General features: G+C 42.1%; 2 protein-coding genes across 3 annotated transcripts; one reads left to right on the forward strand and one right to left on the reverse strand.

The window, feature by feature from the left end:
• Nucleotides 1–5381: 5381 nt before the first annotated feature.
• dnajb1b (DnaJ heat shock protein family (Hsp40) member B1b) lies at nucleotides 5382–10291 on the reverse strand. The gene is made up of 3 exons (XM_071927665.2): nucleotides 9857–10291; nucleotides 8149–8789; nucleotides 5382–7489 (listed from the first exon to the last, which is right to left on the reverse strand). The coding sequence occupies exons 1-3, from the start codon at nucleotides 10074–10076 to the stop codon at nucleotides 7256–7258; spliced, it is 1095 nt and encodes a 364-aa protein (XP_071783766.1). The 5' UTR covers nucleotides 10077–10291; the 3' UTR covers nucleotides 5382–7255.
• Nucleotides 10292–12038: 1747 nt separating this feature from the next.
• tecrb (trans-2,3-enoyl-CoA reductase b) lies at nucleotides 12039–23208 on the forward strand. Of its 2 annotated transcripts, XM_071927695.2 has the most exons (12): nucleotides 12039–12108; nucleotides 15011–15061; nucleotides 19005–19056; nucleotides 19188–19232; nucleotides 19332–19435; nucleotides 20041–20156; nucleotides 20596–20701; nucleotides 21041–21113; nucleotides 21217–21260; nucleotides 21524–21581; nucleotides 22039–22127; nucleotides 22395–23208. In XM_071927695.2, the coding sequence occupies exons 1-12, from the start codon at nucleotides 12094–12096 to the stop codon at nucleotides 22566–22568; spliced, it is 927 nt and encodes a 308-aa protein (XP_071783796.1). In that variant the 5' UTR covers nucleotides 12039–12093; the 3' UTR covers nucleotides 22569–23208. The 2 variants fall into 2 exon arrangements, with proteins under 2 accessions (XP_071783796.1, XP_071783795.1); XM_071927694.2 differs by lacking the exon at nucleotides 12039–12108 and having other exon boundaries at nucleotides 14792–15061.
• The last annotated feature ends 47 nt before the right edge of the window (nucleotides 23209–23255 follow it).

The raw sequence follows: 23255 nt of genomic DNA on the forward strand, positions 1-23255 counted from the left end.
ACCGTATCTCCCATATTTTAGTGTCTACACTGGTTGCCTGTTCATTTTTGTATTGATTTTTAAGATTTAAGGCTTTGCATGACCTGGCCCCTAGTTATCCATGAGGAACAGGCATGAGGAACTCAGGCTGGGCAGTCAGTATCATCTTTTAAATCTCTTATTAAAACTTAATTTTATCATATGGCCTCTTTGTAACCTTATACTCATTTTTCATCCCTGTTTCCTAGTCTCTTATTTATTTATTTATTCCATTTGTTGTTATCCCTGGCTGGATCTATTTATTTTTTAAATTTAGTAATTAATTTTTTTTTAAAATTTATTTATTATTATTATTAGTAGTAGTAGCAGTAGTAGTAGTAGTATTTACCTCTATTTTATTACGGTTTTACGTCACTGATCTTTCTGTTTTATTGTTCTGTCCTTTGTTTCTTATCTCTGTTGATTGTGAAGCACTTTGTAACTTTGTTTTGAAAAGTGCTATATAAATAAAGGTTATTATTATTATTATTATTATTATTATTATTATTATCATTAATAATAATAATAATATTATAATTCATTATTACATTTAATCCAGTCCTACACTATAGACTAAATCCCTTAGATTCAACCCTATCCTACTCCCTTAACAGCTCCCAAACCGAAAAAACATGAAAAATCTGTGTGCTAAGTTTCTGCTGTATTGTGGTAAAAGATTCCATGTCCCCCGGACAGAGAAAGTTGATCAGGAGTTTTCCCGAGAACCGCCCAGGGACGATTTTGGCATGGCACCAAGGACAACATTCAGAGGAGATTGGGGGCTCCAGGCTTAAGGATTTTGACATGATATATGGACATGGGACAAGCAAGCAATTGTCTAAATCAAATCTTGTCTAATTCACTAATGGTTCTCTCCCGCTATCTGCCTGGAACACCTACTGTATGTCCTGTGAGATGTCTGCAGAAGATCACACTGCCATCATTCGGAGCTCATATGTTGACAGGAAAGAGTCTCCCTCTCAGTCAGGATCCTCCCTACATAACATCAGGGAAATGATGGCCAACATGGTAGAATAACTGTCTGAGCCCATCCAGCTATTGTAGCATCCTCTGGTGGGGAAACTGAAGACAGTGCTCTCCAGTAGAGCCATTCATTCAGTCTGTGTTTTGACTGTGTTCTACTGATGCTGATGGGAGAGGGAGTCCCACGAAGTTTGAAGGACTTTCTAAAATGACCTAATCTTTGTTTTGTTTTGGGGTTTTTTTGCAGAGGGGGCAGTGACCAATCCCCAGGCTCAAATCATCTCTTAACCATTGTCCCTGACAGTCAGGAGGACCGGATCAAATCCATAAAATCCAGAGCTATTCTGAGACCATTACACTCTCTTCAAAATCCTGTGGTGAAACAGCTGGTTGAGTGACATCATCGGTCACATCCTGACACCAGAGAGGTCTGTGAGCCTGGGCAAGAGCTCTGCCCTCTTTGCAACTGTGAAAACACACAAGGTCAAAGTTGTAGTGATGGTAGTGAAGTTACACCATGACACCATGTCTGAAATATCAGTGGCTACGATTATGGAATGACATGAGACTCAGGAGGACTCACCTCCCTAGGCACTGAGACTAAAACATCAAAGATAAGATAGTTAAATCTTCCTCTCATTGATGCAGTGATTCCAGTGATAATGCCCCCATCAGCTTAGTCTCCTTGTAACTTATTACTGTAAATTGTTTGTAGTACATGGCTGCATATGGCAGCCAGGATGAGCAAAGTGGGCAGCAGCAGGATTTGCTGAGAGGATTGCCTTTCAATTATGTGAGGCCATGGGTCAGTCAGAACCAGGCGTACCCTTCAGATCTGAATGTGAATAGGCTCAGTAAATCACCAAATACCCATTTATACAGCACTAGACCATTGCCTCAAGCTTCCACACAGTTCCACACAAACCAAAAGAGCCACCACATATCACTTCTAAGTAATAATAAACATAGTGTTTGTAAGCACTATGGAAAATAAGAGAAAACAGTGAGAATGCCAGAAACTGATTTAAAAACACAGTTACATAAGAATAATCCAGACAATAATCTTCACCCAAGCTCAGACCTTTCTGTGATCTGAGCCATCACTATCCCCACAGAATAGCCATAAACCGAAATATGTCTGCTTCTTGGTATTGGTTTTCTAGTAATCAGATTAACCTAAAAAAAAAAAGTTTTTTTAATCCCAGTGAGAAATGGAAAAAATACCTTTGTCGTTTTTTGTTTTACCTTCATTTACTCTTCCTATGAAGTTGTTGTCCAAAGGTACACTGACCAAACCAAATTGCTTACAGGAGAATTTATTAAGCTGTACTAAAGCATCTATACCCTCTTTTGCTGTTTTGGGGTATCTTGGGAACAAAGCACTTAACAGTGCTACCTGTGAGGTTCTTGGTTGCTGGCTGGTCTGTCTTCTCCTCTATGGGTGGCGGGATTACTGCTGCTGGTGATGATGCAGCGCTGGATGGTTGGTCCTCTAGGGGCATTTTGCTAGTCATGGTGTGCAGAGTTGTATTGGAGGGGAAGGATCCAGGAGAAACAGTGGAAGCTTTGAGAGAAGAGGATATAGAACGACTGGTGAGGAATACAGTGTGTAAAAGAGTGCATATAGGAGAGGGGAAGCATCACATTAAATGCTGGATCTAATTGTCCATCTAAACATCTGAAATCTTAAACAGTCGGGTGTTGTTAGCTTGTGGACAAAAACATTAGTATTGGACATGGACTCTCCATGGTTATTATACAAGACATGTTACACAGTCCCACTAATACACTGTCCAGAGAATGCAAACAAAGAAGAGCTTCTTTTACAGTGACATACCGTTGAAATTTATTTCATACAAAATGCCTAATCCTGCTGATCTTACATCAAGCTTGTTTCCCCAGGGAGAGAATTTGAAGAACAGAAGATAGAGACTGTTGCTTAGCCAAAACTTACAATCTAGGACTTTGAGATCGACCTCCTGGTGGAAGACTTTGAAGGTTCTCTCCAGTCCACAGTTGTATCTCCCTGCGTCTGTCTTCTCCAGTCTCTTTATGGTCACGGTGAAGACTCCCTCTCTCCTGTCGACCCCCATGCTGTATCTCCCTCGCTGTACAACACTGGACTTCTTCCAGTCCGTCTGAATGACAATGTTTTTGTTGGAGCAGACTCCTTTACAGAAGTACATGTTGTAGTTATTGGAGCCGCTGTCTGTGGTCCATTTACTGGAGCACAGGATGGAGACGTCTCCTCCAACATACCCACTCACCTCCACCACCACGGAGGCCTCCACACACACGGCTGTGAAACAAAGAGCCAGGTTACACCTAGCTGACTAAAGCTTGTTTTATACTCTGTTCTGAGAGGGTTTCAGACGTGTTCAGACGTGTTCTGAAGGTCTGTATAGTTGGATGGACTGAAATCAGATGTTCATATGTGTTGATTAATTGGTTAATGGGGAAGTTGATTAAAAGAAAATCACATACTACTTAATAGATATTAACTCTGAATGAAAGTTATAAAAAAATACTTTCTGTGAGGAGTAATGCATTATTGTAGGCTACAAGTTGTATCACTCTATCGCATATTAGGCATAGTGATTATGTTTTTCAAGTACTGTAGTTTGTTTTTTCAAATAGAAAATATTAAAGAGTGACATCACACTGCCATACAACACAATTTCAGATTATATAATGTGCATATAACATTCTGCGACTCGAAAAGTAGCTTTTGTCAATTGAAAAAGTAACTGTAGCCTAATAACACTTTATAAAACAACAATTACTTATTCATGTAATGTTACTAGACAACACATAGTTACATGAAAGAAGCTGGGTCAATAAGCTGGGACCAACAACTCTGGTTAAGGTTGACCTTTGAGTCTAACGATAGGCACATTCCACTGCCAACTCTAGTGAAATCTATTAATAGCATGCAGCCAGAGAACCAGAGTTTATTTTTTTCTGGGTATTCAGTGATTCAATGTAAACTTAGTTGTAGAAAAAGGAAATAAAGCTTTAAGTTTTATCTTGGCTTATCTTACCTCAGTTTGCATTGTTTCCTTCCATTGTTTAATTGAATTACACAATATTTATCTGGAACAAATGTGATTTTATATATCATATTTATTTACGAGATGCTACAACTATGCCTAGCGGTTCATTCAACTATATATCAGTGATCAGTCTCAAGATTATGTTGTTAAATTTGGATATCAAATCGTTTCAAGTTATTTTCTTAGTTGTTACAACACTTATTTCAAAATCAAGTGCATTACAACATGCTAAAGTCAATTGGAATGCAAAAAAATATTTTCAATTAATAGTTATCAAAATGACAATTACCGGTTAAAACATCAGAATAATCCATTTATTTTTATAACCACAGATTGCAGAAGAGTAATCTATTCAAGATGAGGAATTGTTTGAGACAGCCAGTAAATTACAAATTAGTCACCGTATGGACTACTGAGTCCAGTTCACCACTCTACTCTGAACTTAAATGCAAATGTTTCACACCAATTCACACCAATATTTATTCTGCAATAACCCACCCCGAGTAGATAAACCATTTTAAGATAGATAATGCTATCACATCCATATGAAAGATAATATTCCATTCAGAATGTCACTTATAACAAATAAAACATAATGATATGAATGAAAGACAACAAGACTCACCTGAGAGGAAACACAAAATGCCAATATGAATAATCTTCATACTTCATCCAGGTCAAAGCAAACCAAGAAGCTTCCAGCAGCAGATGACAAGAATGACTTACTTCAAGGACGCTTGCAGCGGTCTGATTCAAGACAGTCATCTGATTCAGTGACATAAAACATAAGCGCCATATAGATCCAGAAAAAGTACAATGATCTGATTGTACAGCAAGTCGGCAAAATGGCTTGTTTTTCTTCCTCTTGTGCAATCATTAAATGGGAATGATTCAGTTTTCCCACTTCTTTCAACTGCAAGTGTTTTTTTTTTTCTTTTTTGAGGATACTACTCCATTTATCAGCTCCCCGTCCCCCCTCTCTTTTTCACTCCGTTCCAAGAGTCAGCTCATGACTCTGCTATAAATTCTTAGCTTGAGTGTATGTGTTTATTGTTCAGCCTCTTGCAGCTTGCTCTGTGTGTGCGCCTCTGTGCATACATGGATCTGGAGGACATTGAGATAAACAAGCGGTCTGCTGACAGAATCACGGGTATCAGTAGGTCCCCTGGTCATGATCTGGAGCCAACCCGCTTTCAGTTGGCACAAGCCACAGTCTCGTGGCTCTTCACCTGTGAGACTCTCTTCTCTAAACTGCCATGGAATAGCTTACAAAATGTTATTTTACAGTTATTTCATCCCTGTCTTACATACAGTACACACATACAGTATATGAGCAGCTCGTCTTATCTATTCACACCCTGCAGCAAGATCTTCATGTTACACTTATCATGATCGAATAACTTTTTTATAGAAATGAAAGCGAGACATTTTTGTCAGAGAGAACCTTTATTTCCAATGACACAAGAGCGGTTTGCATGGCACAGTGTAAATTTTCCATCTTTTGCATATTAAACTATCATTTTGATCAAAATATAATCTTGCTTAGTAAACAGAACACCATATTGGTCATATTTATTGCATGGTCATATAGCATTAGCCTATGAAATACTGCAGTCATTGAGGGAAAGCATTTTCCCAAGGTGCAATTTACACTGAGATGGATGACAGACTTTTGTACACACAGCTCTTTGGTTTTTAAAGGGGCAAGTAGAGACGGTGATAAAAGAAAAAATATGATGAAAACTTAACACTGATTGAGTCTAAATCCATTACCATCAGGAACATGTCAGGGAAGGTAAACTAGGTAAGTATTGGTTTGCTCAAGTCAATATCCTAGGTTACTGCATAGACAGTATTTGTATTAGCTTCATGCTAGGTTTAAAAAGAAAATACCAGAAACATTCTCTCTGTCCCCCCATAATAATGTCTTGGAGTGCTGTAGTGATACACATATTTTACTCTTTAGTACTTGGAGTAAGACATCTTATGGAATCTAATAAAAAAGTGCTACAATAAGCAGTATTGCAACTTTCTTCCTATCAAAGAATAAAACAAACTTTACAACATCCCACACACACAACAGAGGCAGACCAGCCAACAGTCCTCTTCTTCTTAAGCTGGTCACGACAGCACAGCTGCCTCGAACGCTCAAACTTCCCCAAGGAGACAGAACAAGTAAATGTGTTCTGATGTCAAATGAGGGTAATCTTTTGCCTCAGGTAAAAATCTATCTCCACCCTGACACACGCAGCATCTCATGGAGTCCTGAAATAAAATCCCCACTCAAATAGTACATTCACCACAAATCCATCCATCCACCCAAAATAAAAAATGCCGAAAGCAAAAATACAGCGCGCCCTGGATTAAGAATACACCCCAAAAAGGGATGCAGTGATCAACCCAGAGTACCCTAACATTAACAGTATCCTACTTAAACCTGCAATAAGTGATATCAGACCTTATAACCAATCCTGAAACTAACGTGCGCTATGTGGAGACTTCATTGAGACATAATGATATAAACCAATATCCACACAGCAGCCAGCTGTGTGGCTGTTTTCACCTCTTTTCTAACGCTTGTTGTCAAATTCGGCTCCAGAACAAAGCTCCTCCCGGGCCATTCAGTAGCTTTTCATTTTTGTAAAACTAGCTTGGCTCCTCCCTCGCTGTTTAAAAGTGGCCCTCTCCCCCTCCCATTCCTGAAAAGTGTCTAGTAATGGTGGAATCAATGAAAACTTAGTAAACTAGTAACTTGCTACCTACCTCTTATTGTCATTGTGGGACACGTAACGGCAAAGCGAGACTGGTAACCGGCCAGACTTCTCCGCGGGTACGTTTAGCTTAGCTATTAGCATTTATGCACGGTGCTTTGAAATGTTTGTCCTTTGTAGGCCTCCGTAGTGCAGTGGCTTTGCTGTGTGTTATTTACAAATATATTGCGGTTTCTGTTGTCCTCTAGATGTCCGAAAATTTCGCTTATTGCAGCTTTAAGATAGAAAAAGGAAGCCAAAGCTGAGAAAACACATAAGTGTACACAGAGGACGAACTGTCCCAAGAGCCTGTCTCTTATATTGTCTGTTGTAACCTTCCAGTCCATAAGGTCTTCCTTGTGATATCTGACAGTCATTCATACTTGGCAGCTTTGCGTATGATATGGAACTCTTTCCTTTAAGGAAGTCCTGGAGTTCCTTTCTTCAGGTTTAAGTTGGTGGGAGCACCTGGGCAATGGTCTCTCTGGCACTCTGGCTGAGCCTTTCTGGAAACTTCACCTCGTACTCCACTACCAGGTCACCACGACGGTCAGGGCTTTTGGGCAAAGGCAGCCCCTCACCATTAATGCGCCGCTTCATCCCTGGCCGCACTACATCCTTTGTTGTCACGGTTACGGTCCTGCCGTCCAGTGTGGGTGCGTTGACTGTGCTGCCGCACAAGGCCTGAGGAACCGAGAGAAGGGAGAATATGAATGGGGGAAGGTTAGGTCACTAAATAATATCAAGCGTTAACATGATTTGTCACCAACTTTGTCCTACTAATAATTTTCAGTTGAAATCTGAAAACTAATATGTAACCAATCGGTACTTTGGTTTAGTCCTCAAGTAATTTGACTAAGCTGTATTTTACAACTGAAAACTGACATACTAGCTCTAAGATTGAAAACCTAACTTAAAGTGATGTTGAACTTTGATAGTACTCCTTTACCAGAGCACCGGAGCAACAGATAACAGAGAAGCACCGATTTTGGGGTTATATCATGTCCAGGAAGCTACACAACCCAAGGTACTACCGAAGTTCAACATCACTTTAAATTTCAAGTTTTTAGTTTCTTCCCTCCTTACTAGATTTAGAGTGTCTTGGACTTTGTGCATACAGCTCAAGAGTTAACTTTTTTCTCACTGGAGGTTTTCAATTTCAGAGCTAGTATCTCAGTTTTCTATAGATTTGATTCCTGTTCCCAAAGAGCACCTATAAACCTAAGGACTTCACTATTTTTTCTCTTAATCTCTTAATCCACAAGAGCACCAAGTGTTCCTTCTGTCTGTTTTTTACTACCATTAGTGAAGATAAATTCAAAACTGGTGTAATCCTGACTTACATCTCTGAGGGAGACCTTGGCTGGGTAAATGATGTCGGAGCCATCACGCCGGAACACCGGATGTGGCTTGTCTTTTAGAACAAAGACCACATCAGCTGGAATGTTGGTGGCAGTCTCGTCCCCCTCTTTGGGAAACGTGATTTTGGTCCCCTCCTTCCACCCCCTCTTTATCTCCACCTCCAGGATCTTATCCTCTGTTCTTGTCGTTCGCCTGTCGGGGTTCAGCCTTTTATGGGAGATCTTCATTTTCTTGGTGCAACCGGAGAACACTTCCTCCAAGGTCACCCGTAGGTTGTGGACCACAGGGGGGTCCTGCTGCCTCGTCAAGCTACTGCTGCGACCGCCCATTCCTCCCATTCCACCCATTCCTCCCATTCCTCCCACCCCCCCCATACCAGTGCTGAAGGAGCGGGGGAACCCTCCCATTCCGCTGCCCCCCATGCCTCCCATCCCGAAGCGGGTGAAAGGGTCTGTGTCCATGTCCTCATCCATGCCCCCATTGCGGCCGCCAAAGAACTGTTCAAAGGGGTTACGGCCACCGAAGAACTCTGCGAAGATGGCATGAGGGTCGCCCTGGAAGGTGTAGCTGAATGTGCCAGGACCACCAGCGCCCCCACCTGAGGGGCCCCCACCTTTCAGACCTGGATGAGAGAGACACAGAGAGACATAAGTGCCTGCATTGCTAAGTGTAGTTCATAAAGGAGAATACAGTGTCTTTTAGAGTAATAACCCATTTACTTCTGTCTACACGTGTCATTTTGCGATGCCTGCTGTATATGTCACAATAAAGTTTGTAAGGCGACATGTTTTAGAGAGGGATTATTTCCTTCCACTTCTTTCTGTGGGTGTCAGGTGATTGACAGTAAGCAGAGCACAAGGCAATGCGTGCACTGATATGAAAACACTTAACTTGGGCACAACAAAGAAACACTGATGAAACGGAAACTCGGACAAAACCAAATTAAGGCTTCATGTTTACTGTGATGGATTATCAAGTTTGAGCAATTTCCAAGTCTGTGGAAGTTGTTGTTCATACTGTACAAAACTGAATGGCAGCAAATGGCTTTTTCTGAAGGTAGGAAAACAAGGTCTGACATCTCTAACTACGCTGAGTGCAGACAACACCAAAAATGATGTGACACAAACTTTAAAAAAAAGGTAGCCTATTATCCTTTTGACAGCAACTGTTCATCATGCCGGTAAGGTACAGCGTCTGTCAAACAAAAACAGGCCTCTCACCAGACCACACTTTGACCTGTTAACCTCTGCCTGGAATCTGCTCTCTGTAGCTTATAACCAACTGTGAAAACCTTGTTGACAGGTGTCAAGGTGTTAACCCCGCCCCCTCGTGACGTGAATATAAAGAACCTTCCAGCTTCCAGCCTTCCACTTCCGTTGTCACAACCAATCACAGGGTTACGTTTTTAGTCGGCTATCCGTTTGTGCAGCTTTGGATTCTTGTAGGAACATGCAATGTGTACTTTGCTGCTTGCAGAGCCTCGCCTTTCCTGGCTTTGAAACAAGCCCCGACCGAAAGAGAGATTAGAGTCACTGTTTGGAGCACATAAGCCTGTTTGGTCCCATAGATGGCTGATAGCCTAGCCTAACTAACCAAACTTCCCAATATTCATAGTTTCACAGGGTCTTTCATTCAAGTCAGCTGTTGGGGAAATAGATACATTGTTAAATTATTCATGGAGCACCTTACCGTCTTCACCGAAACGATCATAGATATCTTTTTTCTTCGGGTCGCTCAAAACGTCATAGGCTTCCGCTATTTCTTTGAATTTGTCCTCGGCCCCCGGAGACTTGTTTTTGTCGGGATGGTAGCGCAGCGCCTGCTTACGATAGGCTTTCTTTATATCATCTTCCGAAGCGTCTTTCTTAATACCCAAAATGTCATAATAGTCTTTGCCCATTTTGACCATCGAGCTGTCTGTTGTGTAAAGCTGTTGAGAACTTCAAAAGTGCGTCCTTGGCAGTTGCGCTAGATTGCATTTAACTCCGCAGACAGCGGGTCCGGTCCGTCCTCTACCTCACCACCGAGCGCTTCTCCTCCCGTTCAGTCCCGGCCATTTTATTTTGAAGCCGCGTGGAAAGTTCGAGACTTTTCCATCACCATCACGAATAATCTGAACGGTGACAGACGGGCACTTGGGCAAAGAGAATGGCACGCCTATTGTGGTGTCACATGCTGCCTTCAAGTCTTGTCAGAAATATCTACATTACCATGTGGCTGCATATAAACGACCCGCAAAGTGAGAAAGTGACTTTGAGGATCATGGATCCATGTAAAAAAAAAAAAAAAAAAAAAAAAAAGATAAAAGTGATGTATTTTTATTATATGTAATTGTTTGGAATTATACATAAATAATTCATATATTTTTGGAAGTTTCTACTTTCACTCCTAACTTTTAGTTGTCACATTTAGGCTAATAAATTACTAATAAAAAACATGTTACATGCCTGATGCACATTTTCTTTGGTTGATTCTGTTGCTGTAGCACCAACTAACTCTATGCTGCTTGATTTCTAAAGTAAAGTAACAGACACAAAAAAAAAAAAAATGACGAGCTTAAGAAGAGCCCTTGAAGGCACCACTATTACAAACAAACGTCTACCTGAATGTTAGATATTATGTTGCAGTTAACGTTGCAGTTTCAGTGTTCACATTGAAATGAGTGCCAAACAATTACTATTAGTGTAGAATTTATCAATGACACATTCTGCTCGCTTTGGGTAATGGGATTTAATCAGCAAATTTATTAGGGGAACATTTCACAGACAGGCCTTCGGATGTAACATAATAGATGTGTTTTACTAGGGGTGAGGCCACACACACACAAAATAATGCCTAGGCCCACTCACTACAGCATGGCCTGTTTTACGGGGTTTTCAGTGTTTTTAGGAAATTTGAAAATCAATCAGCAAATCAAAGCACAAAGTTGCAAAACGCACAAAGCACAAAGACTAGTGCTTTGATGACACCGTTCATACGTGTGTCTGTCAAATGCACAACCTGTTTTTCAAGGATGAGGGGTGTGTTGCCAGTTTGAAAAAGGCAGATAGTTTTTATGTACTGTAGGCCTATGTTTCAGGGAATCAATATTCAGAGTCTGCAGGATCTTCAATTTGGAGGTCCAGTCTTGGCTTATTTTCAGACATGAGAATAGACCTAGGCCTACTCCTATATGGCCTAAAGACCGATGTTGCTGTGCCAAAATTTGTCTCCCCTAAAATTGTTTCCCCCGTTGGTGTGTCCTGATTTTGTCCTTGGTGTGTGTTGTTTTGCTACTATAGGCCTACAAGGAAATTATCACTGGGGAAATGTGCTTTACTTAATAACTACTAATGTAGCCTATCGCCCGACAACGTCCTTACACAATCAATGGACGCGTGTTCAGATAATAAGGTCACAAACAGGCGTGATCTCCGTTCATTATGAGGCAACCAGGCAGGTTAGGCTACTTTTTAACCCGCTCATCTCTAAAATGTTTCTAAAACGCATTTTTACCGTTTGAAAGCAAACACTAGGAAAACAATCCACAAACTTGAAATGATTTTGCTCTTTTCTTCCCTGGTGGAGAATATAGCCAGGGAAACATGTTTATACAAAAACATTTAGGAGAAACAAATCTAGCACAACAACGACCTGAGTCTTCACCAGTTGGACCTCTAGGCCTGCGCAGTGCGCAGCAACGGACAGAACTACTATTCAAAGCCCAATAAATCCAATAAAGTTTAGCCTATCCCCGACCTCCCCATTTGCCCAAATCTCATTGGCTACAGTGCTGACAGTTTGGGCGTGTTCGCTTGACGGTAGACCGTTTTGATTGGCTGTGGAACGAGCGTGGTAAACGCCTTAGCACTCGCATTTTATTCCTCTGATTGGAGGCTGCAGCTGTCACACAGCTTGGATAAAAGGAAGGAGTGCAGGCTGCCAAGATGAAGCACTACGAGGTAAGTAGTAGCCGTGTAACTCTAAACCCTCAATGGGGAATATTGTTTCCAATTTGACTGTCCAAATCATTATGGAATTATTACTGATTTCTGAAGCATGAATGTCAGTAGATTGGTAAAATAAAGCTTCAATGTAAGCAATGGTGATCTCATGCTGTTACCACTCCGCCTGTCATGGGCTGGATGCTATGGTCGGGTTTTGTGGCCTGACGCACGGAATTAACGGTTTTATTGGCCAGTGTTGGAGACATATGAGTCAAGCTGCACCCAAAGTTATAATAAAAGTGTACATGTTGCATATTCGTTAGATTCTGGATATCGGCTGTGCGTTTTTTGCGAGATAAAGACAGATCCCTCTCTGTGTTGGAACAATGCAGGCCATCATCGCCACCTCTGGTTAGAATGAGCCACTGGCGCTCTTATCTTGTTATTACCCAATAATGCAGGTGAACAGTCAAGTGCGCAATCTCAACCTCATTTACCGTTTGGCTGTAATTTTAACCCTATTTGCTCGGGTGTGACTTGACTGCACTAGTCTTAACCAGGAGTCATAGTGTAGGCTCTGCTGAGTGACCACTAGCCAGGCCTCAGGTAATATGACACATTAGACAAGTGATGCTGCCCCTTTTGTTTTGCACAAAGGCTTCACTGTAGATTGAAAAGGCATTTTAGTATTTTACCATTCTCTTTCATTCATGTAAAAGTTTCCTATTACTTAGCTTTTGTAGCCTACTGCAGACACTGAAAGTTTCTCTGAATCTGAACAAATAGTTTCGTAAGCACTGAAACCCATCAGACAGGATTTGAAGCAGCCTGACAGAAACTGCCCCAGCCAGTGGCGTCTTTCCATAGACAAGTGTCTCCTTGGTGGCTAAGAACAGGAGGCTATACCAAGCTTAGAGAAAAAAAAGTAGAAGCCTGTCGATGCATTATCAAACTAAAGCATTTAAATGTTCAAATATCCAAAGTTGTACTATTGACAGTCTTGACCATGGCTTGGACCTAAATTGTAGTGAATGGGTTTTCTGTTCACATCTTGAGACAAGCGCAGCTGTAGTTTCACTAGATGCTCAGCAGGCAGCAGCAGAGAGCTGCATCACCCTCACAGTGACACCTGCTGCTGCCTTGCTGCCCTGCTTACACACTCACTAGGACACTGGATGGTTGCGTATACAAAATCTCCAGTCAAATTGTCATTGGATCCGTGAAAACATACAAGACCTGTCCACCCAAATTTCACAAATGGTCTCTTACCTTGAATGTGGACAGGAGGCACGGGCAAACCCAGCAGCCATATGCGTCCACCATACTATAGAAGCCCACTGTTTCAGTGAAAGGTTATTTCTCCCAGCTTCACCCTCAACCCAGAGTGCTTTACCAGGACAGGATGCCACTGGCCACCCTGCTAGACAGGGGCTTTATATAGACAAAATGGGGGAGGTACAGTGGTAATGGGTAGGACTGGCACTGAGAGAGGGGAGGACTGAGATGGGGTTGTTTGCTTGAGAAGAAGTCACAAATACAATATCTGTCATGCTTGTTGTTAGTGTGTGAGTCTTAAGATTTATTTGTACAGTGATAAAACATAGAAATTAAGTTATTCAAAGCACCGATAGAAAGTACAAAAAGACAAGATGCAAATTACTTAACCAGAAACCAGAAGAAAGAAATTCATAAAAAGCATCTCACCTCAAACAAGCAAAAGAAAGAGAGAAACAAACACAGCAAAACAAGTTGTGTGTGTACCTTTATGCATCCCAGGGGGGGAGGTTGTGGTTTGGGGGGTGTTGGCTACACAGAGGGGAATGCCCTAACTAATCCTTTAGAGTCTGGAGTATTATCACCCCGGTGTGTAAGGAGAGGCTGTCTCCACATGTGAGGATTTTCCACTTGGTGTCAAGATACTACAGGCTGTAAAAGACAGGTGGGTTACGTATGGGAGACCCCAACCTTGTTCAGCCAAGTGTCTCTCCGGACTGGAGCAGTGATGGCTGTGGATGACCTGAGGAAGTCCGACAGACAAGTTGACTGACTGAATGACAGTATTTCAAAGTCTAGTCAACACTGAGCCAATGACGTCACTACATAGGGGTAAGGGTGGGGGGAGGGGGTCAGCAGGGAGAGGGCCGGTTATGCAGAGCCAGCAGTAGACGTTTATATTTAGCTGGGGAGAGGAAGAGAGGGGGGTCAAACTGGGGAGGAGGAGGAGGGGGGGATTCTGTTTGTCATAATGCCACCCCCCCCCCCCCCCTCCCTCTTCCCTCTTGGCTGAGGTTTGTGGGGTGGCAGGGGTCCTCAGGTGTCTTTTGGGGTGGGGTTATATTTCAAAACCAATTTACTGCAGCCTTGAAATGTGGCTATTACTGATCAATGTTGTACAAACTTCCTTCATCAGACATAATCAGATGATCTACCGTGAATAATTTGCCAGGGGAATCGGGCATTCCGACGTATGTGACTGTACACACGCGTGCTGCGTGTCTCCACGCCGCAGGGGGTCGGCTGGCAGTTAAATAAAGCAGCGTGCCAAAAGTGAAGGAATGAGAGGGAGGCAAAGCGGGAGGGAGGGTGAGAGAATGACAGAAAGGAAGAACAGGGAGGGGTAGAGGAGCAGGGGGGAGAGATATTTATTTCCACAGCTGAGTGCTGCCCCTCTCCTCTCTGCCTTTGCGTGGATCTGGGATAGTCAGTTGAGAGGTGGAGAGTGGGGAGAGAACCAAGGGGAAGAAGGGAATAAACTGAGTCCAGGAGGAGGAGAGTGGATATGGATGCCCTAGCTCTAGAGGCCACCAGCCCGAAGAAGCCGGCTAATGGGGCAGCGGCCGCTGCACCGGCGGCGGCCTCCGCCCCATCCAAACGTAAGCCTGCTAAGAAAGCTAAAAAAGCTGTTGTTTTCTTTGAGGTGGAGATACTGGATGCCAAGACAAAGGACAAGCTCTGCTTCCTGGACAAGGTAAGAACTCCCTTCTCTTTTTCATTTGGCTGTAAGAGTTTTCATCCTTATGTAAGTTAAAGCATGCTCATTGACCTTACTAACCCCAGCTCTCCCAGAAGTCTTTCCGATGACTGTGTGTGCACATTTAACCGTCCTTGGGTCTGTGCAGTGTGTCTGTATGTTTACTAAATGCAACAGGTGCAATTTGGCTGGGCATATAGTAGTACTGTAAAACGTCTGCCAGGGCTATGTGTATTCCAGAAAGATCTTTTCTGGAACATGTAGAGCTACTGCAGCTTTAGCATTCACTATCGAGACCTTCATATATGAAACTAGATTGATATGAAAAAAAGTAATTGAGGCTGTTATGCAGATCTAGAAAAAACATGTTTGGACCAAAAGGCTTTAAGTGGAGAAACTCTTGGACAGCATGACCAGATTTAGTTTGTTGTTGTTGTTTGGTATATTATTTATGTTATTTTATTTTATTTGACCTTAAGAAATGTATACTAAGACAATAGTTTAATTTAAGTGTCTTCTTAAAAAAAATCCAAACACAGTAAGTTGAGTTGTTAGTCTCCCATTTAGGTACTGGTGATTTTTTTATTTTATTTTTTCAATTATTTGGACTAGATATTTTTGCAGGTAATGTCCACACATTGGACATTGATGGTGAGTAGAAAATGTTATGTCACAGGAGCAGTAGTTGTAGCTTTCATTTGCCATGTTCTTCCAGAGTGTTGCAAATTTAAATCTCATTGGTGGGGTTTGAAAGTATAAAGAGTTTTAAAGGGTTGCAATATTTACAGATGTTTCATTCTAGTCGGGTTTATTTTTTTATTAGTGCTAGGGCAGTGTGTTATTGCTGTCAGATTTAAGCTGTTACAGTCAGGACCAAAAGGTATCACGGCTGTATTAGCCAGATTTAGTTTGATCGTTCTAAGCCTATTGTCATATCAAGCGAATTTAGCTTATTGTTAGTGCTTGGCCTGTGAGTTGTTATTGTTGAGTTTAATTTGTTAGTCCAAGGCCTGTAAGTTATTACTGTTGTATTAAGCAGGTTTAGTTTGTTGTTAGTGCTAGGCCTGTTGATATATAGAGTTGCATTAGCCAGGTTTACAGTGGTGTTACCCTGTTAGTCAGGACAGTCTCGGCTTATCAAAGGCTGTTCCTCAGGACCATGAGATATCAGGTGCCATCCTTGCTGGATTACCATAGCTTTCTACCCAGTTGTCAGCTTAGCAGAGTTTCCATGGCGACGGCATCCATGATCTTAACACCTGGTGAGAGGCAGTTTCACAGATATGACTGATATAGATCTAGATCTGGACAGAGGCCCCTGCGGGGGAATGGTTTTATAAAGTAGGTTAACACAACTGAACTGGCACTTCAGCTGAGTGAGAAATAAGGTTAAGGTCCAATATCATGTCTGGGTCAGGGTTATAGATTGAGTAATTTGTTCAGTAATACTGAACAAAGCATGTAGAAATAATGGAAAGTAAAGAGAAGAGGGTTGGAGAGAGATATAGTCTCAGTGATGTCATCATGCTGTCTGGGCCCAAGTGGCTGAGCTCCTTGTCTGGAATATCAACCCTGCCTGTGCATACGTTGTGAACTTGAAAATGGCCTGTGGTGTTCAGGTGGACCTCATCAATAGCTAAATTATGTATAGTTCACCTCTTCAGTCTGCCACAGATGCATAAGTTCACACAAAGTCTGTGAGGAGGCTGTTGAGGATTCAGATACAAGTTCTGGGTTCAGGACTTGTACAGCATTTTTGGGGTAGAGTTTGGGGTGGAATTAGCAGATAATTTTAATCTGTAAATTATCTACTTAATCTGTTAAACATGTTATTCTTTCTGGGCATTGAAATACTTCTGAGCATTGAAATGGGGTGACCATGAACAAAATGATCTGTAGTTCTTTAACTGTTCATCCACACGTCCTGAAAATGCCCTAAAATGAAAATTATTCAGGCCAATTTCTGCTGAACATAATTATTAGAGTGGCACTACCAGACTCTTTATATTGGACTGTGTCATACAGTTCTTTGGTACAGTGTTGAATAAATGGGTGACTTATTACATGTCTGGGTCCTGGACTATTATACCAGCCAAAAGCCAATGCCCTCCCATAAGCACGAAACTTACAAATTCGCAGGAGTTCATCCAGTGGATCAAATTCCAATGGAGTTCAGTGGGAGTAATGGTTTAATACTAGTTTGCCAATGAATGTATCAAGACACTCTAAAAGCAAACGCTCATGTGCCATATCATTTTGTTCAGTCCAGTAGGGGCTTTCACACACCTTGGATTTATGAGCTCACCTTGAAAAATATTAACTACAGAGTAACACATTTGCAAAGTTATTGTTTTTTCTTGGTTTAATCTGATCACATATCAGACCTTTGCCTGGACAGTGAACTTAATGATGCCCTTATATTTAGATCAACATTTTCACAAAAGCATCTTAGTTGCATCTTAATACCTTTCTCCTATTTCAGGCCAACAGACACAGATAGACGTACTGCTAAAGGTTTTGGGAAACTTGATGTCATAAATATCAAAGGCTTGAGAGAATTTTGATGCAGATGTCGGTGGTGCTATAATGGTCTCTAACAAGCAACAGGGTAAACCTCTGGGATGTCATAATGGTGTCCAGTGCAGATAGATTGTTTTCAGGTGAATCTAGCAAAAGAGTGCAGCAGGTTAGCACTGAATCTGCTTTGATTTTTGATAAATGAGTAAAAGTAAACAAGAGTCTCAGTCATCAAACCCAGCATCCACTTCCTGTGTTTCTACTGCAGATTTTTCCATATAGTTAAATTGGAATATTTGTAAGGCAAAAAGTCATTAAAGTTGTTTATCTTGAAGATCTGTCATATGATCATGATGAATGGAACGTGGGTTTGATAAGTCAGATCCTTGTTGAATTATAAAGAGAACCATGGGGAACATGGGATAGTGGCACTCCAAAAATCCAGAAAACAGCAAGACTCGGTCTCAGTTTACAATTTTGTTTTAATTTTTGGCTTCATCACACGTTTCGGCATAAAGCCTTCCTCAGAGCACCTTGTTGAATTATATAAATTCAGGCAGCCTTACATTACATACTGCCTGAGAGTAATTAGACCTAAGTGTAGTTACAGCCGAATCCTCCAGGAGATTAAAATGCCAAAAATTGTTTCACAATTCTAGAAAAAAATATTTGACTTCATATTCATATTTAGGACTACTTTATGAATATTATATTAAAATGTTCAAATACTTTTGGTCCCCGAGAAATTGGGAAATCATTGATACAAAAGGATTATGTATGGATTCATGAGAGTATAGAGCTAAAACCTTAAAGAACATCTTGAAAACTACAGAGTCGACCATACTTATAACTTTGATGGATTTATTTCTAACTATCAATAAAAAGTAGATAGCCACCTGTTGGCAGACAGTGGTTTTGTTAGCCCATTAGTGAAGGGTCTCAGGGGGCTATGTAGAGTCTAAGCTGCCTCAACCCAAACGGATAATGCCATTTGATCAGATAATGGGGATGCGGTGATGACTTTAAATAACCTGACTCAACCTCAATCCTCTGGGTTTCACTGCTCTATTACTCCTTCCTGTAATAGCTGTGTGCGTCTGTGTGTGCGTCTGTGTGTTCATGTGTCTATGTATTTTTCCATTTTGTTGTCATTATGTTTATATTTGGGGTAGTTTTGCCATTGCTGGCAGACTGGCACAAGGTCGGGTATTTTGGCTGTGTGCATGCGTGCGCGCTTGGGGACTTTGAAGCCCTAATACCAGCTGTTAAATGGCCTATGTCCATGGGGTGTGGGCACAGCCAGAGCTAAATTTACCACTAATCACCGACATGAATGGAAAACAGGAGCATTATCTATTCCTTTGTGTGTGTGTGTATGCGCATGTTCTCTGTGTCCCCCCACTTAATACCTTGTTATTTGCAGGTTGAGCCAAATGCCACTATCGGGGAGATCAAGTCGATGTTCCACAAGAGCCGTGAGTGTCATCTCTCTGCTGGCATGCTAAAGCCTCATAAATCAGATTCATGATGAAGGAAATCCCCTAAGCAGCACAGACAACACAGACAAACTGATTAATTACTCTCTGTGTCCATCCCTCTTTTTCAGATCCTCAGTGGTACCCAGCCAGACAGTCCATTCGCCTCGACCCCAGTAAGACAGCTGAAGCTTGATGGTTTTCCGTATCATCTAGTGAATGTAGTAGTGCCCGTCTCCTAAAAATAAGTGTGTGTGTGTGTGTGTGTGTTCCAGAGGGGAAGTCTCTGAAGGATGAGGATGTTCTCCAGCATCTCCCTGTGGGAACCACCGCAACCTTCTACTTCAGAGACCTCGGAGCCCAGATCAGCTGGGTCACAGTGAGTATACACACACAGACCGCATCCAAAGACAGGAACGGTCATGCTTTGACAATTAGGCAGAGGGGCTGGAGTCTTGACAAGCCCACATAGATCAGAGTGTGTGTGGGATCAAGTGGAGCTATACTGAGATTTCCCCCTGGGCAAGAAGAGAGTGTGTAGGGGAAAAGTTTCCTCTTGACCTCAAGGTTAATTTGCTTTGGAGAGGTTCACTATGAAAGTTCCTGTCATATTGACTTTACTGGGAACTGGCAGAGAGGCAGGTAGTGACAGAGAGAGAGAGAACAAGGGGAGGGAAGATGGTGAATGGTGGGGGCGAAAGGAGAGGTTGTATGGCTGCAGGTGTCTGTCAGAGAAAGAGAGACAATGCAAGATATTTATGTTTCTTATATGTCGGCCAGCCAATTTATTAATGGTATGACAAGATGGAAAGAGGGCTAGTGAAAGCATAAAATGAATACAGGTATATGATCAGAATTTGTGTTTGTATATATGAATTAACCTGAGAGTCCGATGCTGAGGGAGAGGGAAACGTAAACTTCACTGGCACTGGATTATCTGTAACAGTTCTGCCTCTTCTGTCCTTCTTTCCGTCTTTTTCTCAGGTCTTCCTGACAGAGTATGCCGGTCCTCTGCTCATCTATCTGATGTTTTACTTCCGGGTTCCCTTCATCTACGCACCCAAATATGACTTCACCACCAGTAAACACTGGGTCGTACAGTGAGTGTCTCCAACACGGCTCCTCTAAATTATGCATGTCACACTGAAGACATGCCGCATTTTGGGGTGCTCCCCTGGGTGCTCCAAGTTCAACATGTCTCAACTTTAGCCGCACTGCGAATTACGTCAATGTGAAAATAGCCCTTGAAACCCTATCTAGGCAGAGCTGTTGGACAAGATAAACTCTCCATGCTCTCTTCTTCCTAGAAGGATGTCATGTCATGCACCAACATTCTCTGTTTCAGAATGGGCTCACTTTCTTTTGTCCATTTCTACTTTTAACAATGCTATCCCCTTGATTTCTTCAGGTTAGGTAGCTAGCGCTAATCAGATAGTGTTAAGATAGCGAGAATGAGCTCTTGCTCTACAGCTGCACAGTGCAAGATAAAAGCGTCCTATATGATCACAGTCTAATGTAGTTGTCTCTGCTTTTTTCCAGTCTGGCTTGTATGTGTCACTCCTTCCACTACGTAAAGAGGCTGCTGGAGACGCTCTTTGTCCATCGCTTCTCTCATGGAACCATGCCATTACGCAACATCTTTAAGGTGAGACACGACAGTAATTCCAGCCTGACATCACTCTGACCCAGTGACTGATGGCAGTCACAGTGAACAGATGACATTCACGGTGAACACTAATTGATCCTATCCTATTCCATCCCACTCCCTGGCTCAGTCAGTTCATTAGCGGCGCTACACTGCCAATGAGCTGATGGATACAAGGATGTAATGTGGGTTGTATCAAATTTGTATAAGAAACTGCTGAGTCTGTGTCTTGAGAACCTAAATATGACCCTGCCACCACAAGTCTTGGTGAGGTGATGTGAGTAGTAGTAGTAACAGTGGTGCAGTGATTGTTCCACCCTGAACCTCTCTGTGTTTCAGAACTGTACCTACTACTGGGGCTTTGCTGCATGGATGGCCTACTATATCAATCACCCACTGTATACACCACCCAGTGAGTATGCATGCACACACACACAAACACGCACATACTAGAGCAGTTTATCATTTTATACTCCAGTACTTACCATATGTTAACTGTGAGTGTCTTGTTGCAGTCTATGGGGAGCAACAAATAAGACTGGCCCTCATCATATTCCTGGTAAGAACCTCTCTGTCTTGCCCTCGACACTTTGTTCTGCAGATTTTTTTGGATAAATGTAAATAAACATGTCATTAGCTCTAGCTGGCCATGTAAATGGTATATTTGTCTTTCTTTGACATCCTCAGAAGCGAACAATCAGTAGTTGTCAAGAGCTTTTTCATAACAAGTCCCTGATTTCCAGCTTTTCCATAATATACTCTGTAAGATCTCAGTATTTACCCCCTGGTCTGCTGCCCCAGTAACAATGTTTTCATCCTCAGTTCTGTCAGATCGGCAACTTCTCCATCCACATTGCTCTCAGGAACCTTCGTCCACCAGGTACACAACACCTGTCGCACATGCACATTTGCCTGTCACTCATATACATAAAGGCATAAATAGTTAAAGCATTAGTTAGTTAAAAGCAATTCTGGCTACAGTAAATGTTAAGCCCATTTTCCAGCATACCCTCTCTCCCGTTCCTGTGTATTTTTAACATGCTTTTACCAGAGAAACAGTTATCATGTGACTTATTTCCCTACCTCTAGACACCATTCACTTTCACTGGGCGTGGGCACTTTGACCACACCTTTAGATTTTAGACTGGACCAAGGGAAGAATGAGGATGAGAGAACCCTTTGGAAAATAGACTTAGCACTCACTATGGCCAGAATTATCCTTGAAGTTACAGGCTGCACCTGCAACTTCCTTCCCACATGAATCAAACACTCAAATCAACATTTTGACTCAGAGCTTCCTCACCCTCTTCCTCAACCCATTTCCTCTCTTCCCCCAGGCTCTAAGACCAGGAAGATTCCCTACCCAACTAAGAACCCCTTCACCTGGATCTTCCTACTGGTCTCTTGCCCCAACTACACCTACGAAGTAAGACACGCTTTATTAATCACTTTGGTGGCTGATAGTGTTTTCTGTAGGGCAAGTAAAATCTGAGTTTTGTAACAGTGCATTAACAAGACATTTAGTCAGAAACAGGGACACAGTTGCATGTTTCACCCATTTAATAGGTAATGGGTCCACCTCTAGACTGTCTTGATGTAGTGAACCCTGGAAGCTTTGTTACTGTTATACATACAGCTGCTGCCCTCTGGTGGTAACGGTGTGTGTGTCACGTCTCTCCTCTTCCTCCTGTAGCTGGGCTCCTGGCTCGGCTTCACACTGATGACCCAGTGCCTGCCGGTGGCCTTCTTCACCCTGGTGGGTTTCATCCAGATGACGGTGTGGGCCAAGGGGAAGCACCGCAGCTACCTGAAGGAGTTCCGCGACTACCCCCCCCTCCGCTCACCTATCCTGCCCTTCATTTTGTAGAGGACTACATGGCAACTCCCTCTTCCCATCCAACTTGCCCCCTTTGTAGGAGCCAAGTACACCCCCCCCCACCCTTAACCCTAACTGATCTATCTCTCCTCTGAAAAGAACAAGATTCCCTCCCTCTTTCCCTCCTCCAACATCTACACTGGAACTGATTAGACTGACCTGGAAAGAATTCAACTCTGTCCCCTTTTTCTTTTCTTTTTTTTCCTGTACCCAATTCTGTCCTCCTCCCAATTCATGCCCTTATTCCCTGCCATGTTAAGGGAAAATGTACAACGCTCTGGTGTGTTTTTTTGCAAACAAACAACCCATTCTGATTGGCTATCATGAATTATCTGTGTCTGAGCTTCCAGCTGTAATTCTGATCTTGAATGACGGACACAGTAGGAGAGAGTGAGATGTCCGACCACTCTGATCTCATCTAACAGTGTTGTTTTTTGGGCTGAATCTGCATCTGGTGAAGAAATAGTATTCAACAAATCTTAAACTGTTTAGTTTTGATATCCATGAATCCAATTTGAAAACATGACAACCTTGTGGTTGTGCTTTCTTTTGGGACTTGAATTTTGTTGATGTCTGACAAAGTAATTTATTAAAAAAAGGTTAACCAAAATGTTGTTGCCTTGCTCAGTTGTGTACTCACAAAATATTACAGGTGTCATTCTGGTTGTAAAGCTTCTT

This window comes from Centroberyx gerrardi, chromosome 3 (assembly GCF_048128805.1).
Source record: "Centroberyx gerrardi isolate f3 chromosome 3, fCenGer3.hap1.cur.20231027, whole genome shotgun sequence".
Taxonomy (NCBI): domain Eukaryota; kingdom Metazoa; phylum Chordata; class Actinopteri; order Beryciformes; family Berycidae; genus Centroberyx; species Centroberyx gerrardi.